Source organism: Ipomoea triloba, chromosome 8 (assembly GCF_003576645.1).
Source record: "Ipomoea triloba cultivar NCNSP0323 chromosome 8, ASM357664v1".
NCBI lineage: Eukaryota > Viridiplantae > Streptophyta > Magnoliopsida > Solanales > Convolvulaceae > Ipomoea > Ipomoea triloba.
The window spans coordinates 4,212,375-4,221,977 of record NC_044923.1 but is presented as its reverse complement, the minus strand read 5'-3'; the positions used below and the strand labels follow the sequence as shown (position 1 = coordinate 4,221,977).

Genomic DNA, 9,603 nt, shown 5'->3' with positions numbered 1-9,603 from the left:
GGGGGGGGGGGGGAGGGGGTTAAACATGGAATATAGCATTCAATTAGATTTTTGTACGGAGTAATTAATTGGAATTAAGTGTGAGATTAATTGATTCTAGGGCACCTTGTGTATATACTAGGAAGTACTGTTTTTTAATTTATGAAAAGAATGGTCTTTCACCTTTGTCAGTTGAGTTACTTGGTTTTTGGATGTGATTACTGTTGAATTGTTGATGGAATTTGGAACTAAGGGTTTTTTTTTTTCCCTTTCTGGTAATTGAAATTGTAGGGAGTTCACAACGGAGGAATGCTGCCATGTTAGATAGTAGTGATACAGATAGCGTGAGTTCATCGTCGACTGCTCGCTCTGAAATGTTGGTGTCTAGTGGGGAGGAAGTTCAGCTTGATAAGGATACTGTTCTTGATCAATGCTTAGATGCCCTTTACGAGAAAAGGTATAATATTTATCGCCACACTTGTTGAACTAATCTTGAGAATTTGGATGCAATGTATGCCCTAGCTCGTGTTGTATTTACTAATAATGAGCTATGGTGGGTTAGAAAGTTGATAGTTTTGGCTATTGGTTTCGGTACTTTTATTAGAAGTGTATGTGATTTAGGGTATAAAAATTGGTGTGGTTTTAGTTTTATTGTACTTGAAGTATGTCGCGAATTCTCATTCCTTGTTTTGTCGCTTTTAGGGGAGCTACAAGAGAGAAGGCTTTGGCATCGCTCATAGATGTCTTTAATAGCAACATGCAGCATGAATATGTTGAAAAGAAGTAAGCCAATGTTTTGAATTTCTATCTTAACTGGATTGTTTTGTGGTGTTTAAGATTTTGATATTTTTTCTTTGAAGTATTTCAGAACCCTAATAGGAATAGGCGAGATTTTGGTTTGCTTTCTCATAGTGAGTTATATCATATATGTGAACCCTTTGGGGCTTTAGTAATTTGCATTTGCTAAATTCTAAACATTACATAAGGGGGGAGTGTCTGTCTTAAATTCATGCGTCATAGAAAGCACCTAAAAAATATGAGTTTGTTAGATCCTTTTGGTTATTGTGCACTTTTGTTAGTTCTTTGTAGTTTTCTTCAGTAGGTTCATAGTTACAAAGGGGAATGCTCTAACTCTATGGTGGTAATGCACCCTTCAGGATTTAAATAATCTTGTTTTCTGATTCAGGTTTGCAACGCTGCTGCATCAATGTCTTAATTCCATTAAGAAAGGATCCTCAAGGGAGATAGCCTTGGCATCTCATTTTATTGGTAACTGATCTACTTGGTAACAGATTTTCGTCCTACTTTCTGGTTGCTGGACCTTCAGTTTTGACATTTATGTAACACTGTAGGACTTTTGGCTTTGACTACCGGCTCTGGGAGTAAAGCACAAGAGATATTGGAAGAGTCAATCACTCCTATTTCAGAAGCTCTCAAATCTCGTTCCGATGCTTCTAGGATTTCATCGGTATATAATTTTTCTTTTCCGATACTTGGTCCTTGAATGGAAAATTTTGTTGCTCACAATGCTACTTGCGGACGTTATTTCAGCTACTGGAGTGTTTGGCCATTATCACCTTTATTGGAGGTGAAGAACCTGAGGAGACTGAGAAGGCGATGCAATTGATGTGGCAAATCATTCATCCAAAAATGGGTCCTAACGTATGTCTCTCACAGTCTCATTCTCCTTATGTTTAAAGAATTTCTGTGTTAACCCAAACATATCTAATCAAGCAACCACAAAGACCAGTGAATTCAGATATTTTGCTTGAATGTGTCTGCATTTGGTCAAGCAGTCTCAAGCATTAACAGTTTTCAATATTTTTAGAATTACTATTTGATACAAAAGTTATCCTAGACTAACATTTTAACTTCTCTGCATTGTATCCTAGGTGTCTTCCGCTAAACCTTCATCACCAATTATAACAGCAGTAGTGTCTGCATGGACCTTCCTTCTCACTACTATGAACGGATGGACTCTTAATCCCAAAAGTTGGCAAGAGTGAGTATATACATCGCTGCCCTTTACCTTCCCGTCCCTCCAGTTTATTTGTGTGGAGGTGGAATATGAAGAAGAGAAGTGTGGAGTCATATATTTACATATATGACATATTTGAGTGCGGTGCATTTGTCTCCGATAATAAACTAAACTACACTTGTAATGCAGGTCCATCTCTTACTTCTCCTCTCTGCTAGACAAGGACGATAGATCTGTACGCATTGCAGCTGGTGAAGCACTTGCTTTGATTTTTGAAGTTGGGAACTTGGAAAAGTTTGCTGGTGAAGCGAAAGGATCTGGTGACGGCTCCACAGATGAAGGGTCCAAATCTCGAGAATTAGTACATATCCAGGGATTAAGATCTAAAGTTCTGAACCAAGTAAGAAGTCTTTCGATAGAGGCAGGAGGTAAAGGGTCTGCCAAGAAAGATCTCAACAGTCAAAGGAACACCTTTCGAGATATTCAGGAATTCCTTGAGGTAATTTTCTATTATTATGAGTGAACATTATTTATTATTACTATTGTTGCCATACTTGGTTCTCTGTGTTAGGCACTGCCTTTTTATAACGCAATAAATTGCATTGCAGTATGGATATAGTCCGGAGACCTCTATGAAGATTGCTGGGGAGTCCTTAGACACTACTACATGGGGTGAACTCATTCAGGTTAACCTGTTTCTCTCCTCTTTATTTTTTATTTTTTCTTTAAATATAAATATATTTAAATATTCATTGCATATTTGACGGTGTCTAAAACCATTGTACAGCTCAACTTCTTAAAACATTTCCTTGGGGGTGGATTTGTAAAGCACATGCAGGTCTGTTCGTCGTATTTTAGTTTTCAACATTCCATGAGTCTCTTTTTAAATTGTGAACCGTCCCTCTGATTTCCGATGATGTATGGGCAGGAAAATGAATTCCTTCAAGATGTTTTCAGCTTTACACCAAAGAAAAAAATATTTTCAGGTGCTGAACACCGCGTATCTGGAACTGAAAAGGTTGGTTTGACTTCTCCCCCCACTTTGAAGTGTTTTATTCCATTGAAATTTTCTGCAATTCATACTGTGTTACTAGAACTATATTGTGTTTAAAACCTGGTGTGGTTGTCAATGGTTTATGTATGAGTTATATTGGTAGTCATATACATACAAACACATCCAGTTTCTTGTACATAGTCATGGAAAATACCCCACAAGGAAAATGAAGTTTGTAATTTTCTCGAGGCAAATGCTAACCCTATAATTCTAACCATTCTTGGGTGCTAAAAAGCCTTTTATTCAGCATAGGATTTTGCACTTTGTTAATACCCCAATACCCCATGATGCACACACACTTGAGTATGAAGTAATTGGGGCAACCTCCAGCCAAGTTGGTTGGACAATTGGCTTGGTAACTACAAGGTTCCAAGTTCAACTTTCCAATCTAGGTTGGTTGACCTCTTTGTGGTCCTTTTTGCCAGCTAAAGCTATAAAGCAGGCTTTACTCGGAGTGCACCTTTTGGTAGTGGCTGCGAGCTTTCGTGTAGTATGAAGTAATTGCAAGTAAAACCCATTTGTGTAAAAGCATATTATTATATTAGCAGCAAATTATAATGTGGAATGTGGCTCACATTATACATGAATTACTAATAAAAGTTCATTTTTACTTATATTAACATGTAGTAGTACTAATACACTAAAAATGAACTCTCAAAAAGTAACCCATAACCCATATATCAGTGTTCACCTTACAATGTGGACTATGGTCCAAGGTGATTGTATATTTGCTTTGTTGGTTTATATAATTATACATTCATTTGTTTGCTGAGATTCTTGAAAAAACATTGGTGAGTTCAATGTTAATGTTCTGCATAGTGCATACTCACATTCCATTGTTTCATATAATTGCAGAGGTTATACAAGTCGCCGAACTCGGTCCTGAACAAGGCAAGGACTCAGTATATGAACAAGCAAAGGATGTTATCTCAGGCAAGTTTCCATTTCCTGAACTTGATTCTATGATTGGCAAAGAAAAGAATTGAAAAAAAAAAAAATGAAGATGTTGAAAGAGAATTGCTGTGTTTTCAGGACAGGAATGTTGGTTACTATACAGCTGGAGATGAGGCCTGAAAGACTCAAGGAATTTTGCATGTAATGTGCCCCACTTGTGAACAAGTGCAACAAGACCTGTGGCTGTGGATTAATTAAATACATAATATAATTTGTTTAGTGTATTGTACATTTGGAAATTTGATCAATTCTTAATACCTGATAATAATAAGATTATTTCCACTCAGTTTTTATTTTTAGGCAAAATGGTTAAATATGCCCTCTAATCTTTATACGGAAGTTTAATTAGGTCCTTAAATTTTTGAAAGGTGCAATTAAACACTTTAACTTGTTATTTTGGTACATCTTAACCTAATAGCATATTAGTGACTTGTAATAGCAAGTTAGGGTTTTCAAGGTTGTTTATGTTTGTTAAGTGTTTGTTAGTGTTCATTAATATTTTTTAACATGTTCATGAATGCTAAACAAATAAATGCATGTATATGTTCATGATTATAATTTGTTTGTAAACAAGAAATAGTTTATATTCACGAATAACTAAACAAATAACATAACGATTATAATTAAAAAAAAAAAAAAAAAAAGAGGGGGAGGGGCTAAACTAAAGTAGTACTCCGTATCTTAATTTATTTTTTTAAAAATAAAAATAAATTGCACTTAAATAAATTTGTCCTTGAACAATTTTAAACAAATACTAAATGAACATGTTCAATGAACACTTAACAAACATGTTCATGAACATTTTTAAACATATTCACTAACTCTTAGTAGGCAAGCATACAAAAGTTCGAATTTAAGGATTATTGAACACAAACACGAGTAATTTACCAAAAGATTTGCTCGCTAACACTCCTAATCTAAAGGAGTTGTCACCTTCTTGGAGGTGGGTTGGCTGGTTGCCTTCTTGGAGAAGCCGACCAGCAGGCAACTTGGTTGATTGAAAGGAGACCAATTCGGTCGATCGAGTGTCAATTTATTTTGTTAACAGCTGGTCAACTTGGTTTGATTGAAAGGAGACCAATTCGATCGATCGAGTGTCAATTTATTTTGTGAACTGTTATCAAGAAAGCTAACAGCAGTGTGCTTACCTATAACATGTAAATTGAACTTACTTAACCAATTTTAATAAATTAAAGTGTTTAATTACACCTTTCAAAAGTTTAAAGACCTAATTTCACTTTCGTATAAAGTTGAAGAGCCTATTTGATCTCTTTCACTTATTTTTATGCATGTTTCATGTCAATAGATAGCCTTGAGAAAATGAAATGATGAATAAAAAGCTTTCATCTTCTCTTCTCAAGCCAAAAAGTGAAATGGTCGGAGGTATCCACGTCTCAAAAACATGAAATTGCAGTACCTGACTTTAACTCTTATCTAACAACATTGAGAACCACTTCACAGCAGCAATGCAAATATAGAACAGATCCAACCCTTTCACCATGCTATAAACCTGCTATTCATGGATACCTCTCTTGTGCACATTCCTATATGTTGTGTGGTGAAAAATTTTGTCCTCACCAATGGCCAGTCACTCCCGACATATGTTTTTTCATGGAGCGGTCTCTTCTGTTGTGATTTCGTCCTCCTCCCCTATGCCCTCTGCCTCTGGAGTTCCCTCGCCCTCCTGGACCGCTCTCCTCGTTTGTTTCAGTCTCGTTGTCTTGCTCTGCACTAGACTCAGTTGGCTTTTGAGCTGCACTTGAAGAAACATAGCCACGACCAAACCCATGTCCCCCCCGCTGTCCTCTCCCTCTGAAGTTCCCTCGGCCTCCTGGACCGCTCTCATTTGTTTCAGTCTCATCACCTTGGTCTGGATTGGAAGAAACGTAGCCACGACCAAACCCATGTCCCCCACGCCGCCCTCTCCCTCTGAAGTTCCCTCGGCCACCTCTGCTGCCATCCTCGCTTAATTCATCACCTCGCTCTGCAGCAGCTGCAGCAGATTCGGCGATCTTTTTGACAGCACCTAATGGAAGATTACCACCCCGTCCAAGTCCATGTATAAGTTCTCTCTGCGATTGAGTAACTAAGGAAGCTTCGTTATAATTAGCCACTGCAACAGAACCTTCAACTTTGTAGCTGTAGTTTTTGCCATCCTTAACATAGAATTGCGGCTTTTTACGTGAACCCCATTTTGTTGCATTGGAAGGATTAGCACCATAACTTCGATCATCAGCTTCCAAAGACTTTCCCCTGCTAGAACTTAATTTGTCATCCTGTGTTTCTGTTTCCTCCAATGCGGAGTCGCCAATACTCATACCTAAATCATCAAATGAGTCATCATACTCATCTTCATACTCAAGCTGTGACACGAGTGCAGCTGTCCTTGCCAAATCCTTTTCGCTTCTAGAATTGAGAATCAATGAATCAGGTTGGTCAGTGTCTGTTTTCCTGATGAACCTCCCAACCACAGATGTGGAAGAATTAGAAGAACCATCAGCTTGATGTCTCACTGCTGCATGGTGAACACTTTTTTGGGGGACTGGTTCAGATTCCAATAATTTCCCTTTACCCTTGTCATTAGGTGTCAATAATTTCCCTTTACCCTTGTCATTAGGTGTCAATGAGGGAACAGACTTGGGTTTTGGGGTTTCCTCTAAGGCAATGTCCAGAGACTGTAGGTCTTTGTGAAGGGTACCCTCTAGAATCCTCTGTATAACCTCTTCAGGATCCTGATTATAAACTTCAAGACAGGCAACTAAGAAACCTTTCCCATACTCGGGAAATAGATCTTTTATTTGACTGATTTTTGATTCAATGATTGCTGTGTCTTCGTCATCCTGCAGTTTACCGTCTGTCCCAGTGGATGGCATGCTAGATGTAGTAATATTGGCTTTCAGCGGGTTGACCACGATCCCAGAGAGAAACCGATGTTGATCATCATCCACAGAAAACCACCCTGCAAGTAACTATGTTGGCATCAGCATATTGCTTGAATGGGATTAACTGGACTTAAAAATAACAAAATAACAACAACTACTAGATGCAATATACAAGTGACAGAACCTCAAAATTTAGTCATCATCTCACTCTAGAAAACATGGAAAATAAATTCAATAGGGCTGAATATCACATAACGTTCTACCTGCATTTCTCAATAGTTCAATCCGGCTCATTATTTTGTGATTCTCTTCAATGTTTTGTAGAAGTGTCCCTTTAGTATGCCCTTCGGGAGAAGAAAAAGAAACACCATTGACATCCCTGATGAGCTGTACAAGGATATCTGTTCTTATGACTGGATCTTCCACCTTTGCAGGAAACATTTTCATGCCAACTGGAATAGGGAAACTTCCATCGAAAACCTCGTCACTTAGATAGCAAAAGTACAGTAGTTTCCAACCAAAATTTACTATCCTTGTCGCTAACATTTTCAGACTAAGATAAACATTTGAATGCATACTACTGGATATATCTGAGGACCCATTGTCTTTAGATGCAAAAATTATATTGAAACCTCGGTGCAAGGATGGTAACAGAGAATCATGTAATCTTGCAAGGGTAGTAAGCATCTCCTCATTCCCATAACTGCATAAAAATGAATATTAAAGAATACTATTGTGCTTTCTTGAGCATGCAGCCAAAGAAATAAAGTGCAAGTTTAATGAGATAAAAAACAACAATTGGCCTACAATGGCTACACCTTTAAAAAGGATAAGCAAATTGGAAAATTACTGAACTGAATTAGGTATAAGTGTGTGACATAAGCAATTACTCTCATTCATGCAAAACATCCCACACATGTACAAATGTACACATTATCACTAATATCAAGCTATCAGAAGGTAAAACAATGCAACAAGCCAACAATGATTTTAAATCTACTCAAAATATTATCCAGATGACAAGCAAATATAGTTTGATGTTTAGACTACAATCGAATATTTTTTTATTGTAAAACATGGAGCAAGTATCATTGATAGAAATGTTTGATTTGGTTAGTAAAATTGCATTTACTGGTGTGGATATTACAATATGGACCCTAAGCAGATTTTCTTAACAGACACAATTATTAAGTAATAGTAAATACATTTCTTCAAAAAAAATTAAAGAAAAATGGGACATGAAAAGGAAAAAAAAAATCAACTAGGAAATAAGTACCTCATTTCAACAGGGCTAGAGAAGTAAACAGCAGACTGTTTGTAGGCATTAACAAATGCATCCAAGGAAACAACAGCATCATTTATGAAATCCATTACCTGCAGGTGAGAGCATAACACTCAAAACCAGAGAAATAAATATACATACACTAATGAAAGAAACCAAAGAAGTGACTGCAGGTAAATAATAATAATAAAAAGAACCAAGGAATACAAACATGCATCATCAATTATTGGAAGTACGCCTTTTAGTAAGTAGATACACGGCCAAGGAAAACATTCAAGTCTAGAACCCTCAGAATTATATTTGCATGGAACACATGTATTTTTTTGTGTGTTTTTTACTTGTAACAGAACTACATAAAAATAAAATAAAAGGAACTTTTTCTGTTTCTACCTAACAGGAAATAAGTTCAAGTCACCTCTAAATAGTCTGCAAGAAGCCGAGTGGGCCCAAGGTCTTGACAGCCAACTGATGAAAATAAAACCTGCAAATGCCCCACAGAAAACATGTCAAAATATTGTGCCAACCTGCTTAAGGTAAGATCAGATACCGATTTCAGAGTTGGGCAAGAAGTTGCAGAATAAATTTATGAAGAGGAGATGTTAATAAAAGGTAAAGACATAACATAAAATACAAGCAATTGAGTTGACAATCAAATATTCAAATAAGACAGACGGTGATTAACCTGAGTTTAAAAAAGAAACACAAATTTATGAACCACACGTGGTTATAATGCACCATGCAATCCCCAAATTTACTATTAAGGATCCTCCATGCTTCATGTTGATTCCAATGTAATGATTTCAAATTTATTTGGATTCCTCTCAGAGGATGACCAAGTGCGTAAAGCTACCACACAAAATATGGTATGAGGAAGGAAGATGTAGGTTCCTCACATCTTTGAGCAATATCTCATGCTGCAAGATTGGCTGCAGTGCAGCACATGGTCACGATTCATCCCTCACAGCCCTGAGTTTCATAACCTCAGTAATACAAACCAATGTTTCCCTTCCAGACAAATTAGTTTCACTTAATGAAACAGTTAACATTATTGCAGGTTCTTTTAGATGGGTTGCTTCTAGAGCTTGAACCTACGTAAGTCTTGAAGATATATGAAGACAAATTCAATGCTTTAGAACTTACAAGTCTTGAAATGCATATATATATATATATATATATATATATATGATGCATAGTGTAAAGCAATAAATGAGCAAGAAAAAACAACGTGCGAGCACAACTAATCCTCAATTACATATACAAATAGGATAAATGATGTTCAGAAACTATACCTCTAAAGATGAGGAACACCGTTGATACATAGTCTGAACAATGTTCAAAAAATGAGAAATGACTGCAGTAAGATCATCGTGGATCCATGGTTGTGCATTTACTGCATTCACGACCTGGCAAAAATTATACATGTCAGAGAGAGAGGAGGAGGAGAGAATTTTCTTTTTTTTTGGGTGGGGGGGGG

General features: G+C 36.9%; 2 protein-coding genes across 2 annotated transcripts in view; one reads left to right on the top strand and one right to left on the bottom strand.

Annotated features, from left to right (window-relative positions):
• The window catches only part of LOC116027730 (interferon-related developmental regulator 1), a 5,939-nt gene extending 1,688 nt beyond the window's left edge, over nt 1–4,251 (top strand). The window contains exons 2-13 of the mRNA XM_031269464.1: nt 271–436; nt 682–762; nt 1,166–1,248; nt 1,332–1,447; nt 1,531–1,641; nt 1,872–1,981; nt 2,147–2,456; nt 2,566–2,643; nt 2,745–2,795; nt 2,886–2,975; nt 3,867–3,944; nt 4,044–4,251. Coding sequence (XP_031125324.1) covers nt 271–436; nt 682–762; nt 1,166–1,248; nt 1,332–1,447; nt 1,531–1,641; nt 1,872–1,981; nt 2,147–2,456; nt 2,566–2,643; nt 2,745–2,795; nt 2,886–2,975; nt 3,867–3,944; nt 4,044–4,085 — 1,316 coding nt within the window. The 3' untranslated portion in view covers nt 4,086–4,251. The remainder of the gene's footprint in view (nt 1–270; nt 437–681; nt 763–1,165; nt 1,249–1,331; nt 1,448–1,530; nt 1,642–1,871; nt 1,982–2,146; nt 2,457–2,565; nt 2,644–2,744; nt 2,796–2,885; nt 2,976–3,866; nt 3,945–4,043) is intronic.
• A 961-nt stretch (nt 4,252–5,212) lies between these two features.
• LOC116027280 (activating signal cointegrator 1 complex subunit 2 homolog) overlaps nt 5,213–9,603 on the bottom strand; it is a 9,746-nt gene continuing 5,355 nt past the window's right edge. The window contains exons 5-9 of the mRNA XM_031268806.1: nt 9,419–9,532; nt 8,545–8,610; nt 8,124–8,221; nt 7,111–7,550; nt 5,213–6,924 (exon numbers count right to left, since the gene is read on the bottom strand). Of these exons, the coding sequence (XP_031124666.1) occupies nt 5,540–6,924; nt 7,111–7,550; nt 8,124–8,221; nt 8,545–8,610; nt 9,419–9,532 (2,103 nt within the window). The 3' untranslated portion in view covers nt 5,213–5,539. The remainder of the gene's footprint in view (nt 6,925–7,110; nt 7,551–8,123; nt 8,222–8,544; nt 8,611–9,418; nt 9,533–9,603) is intronic.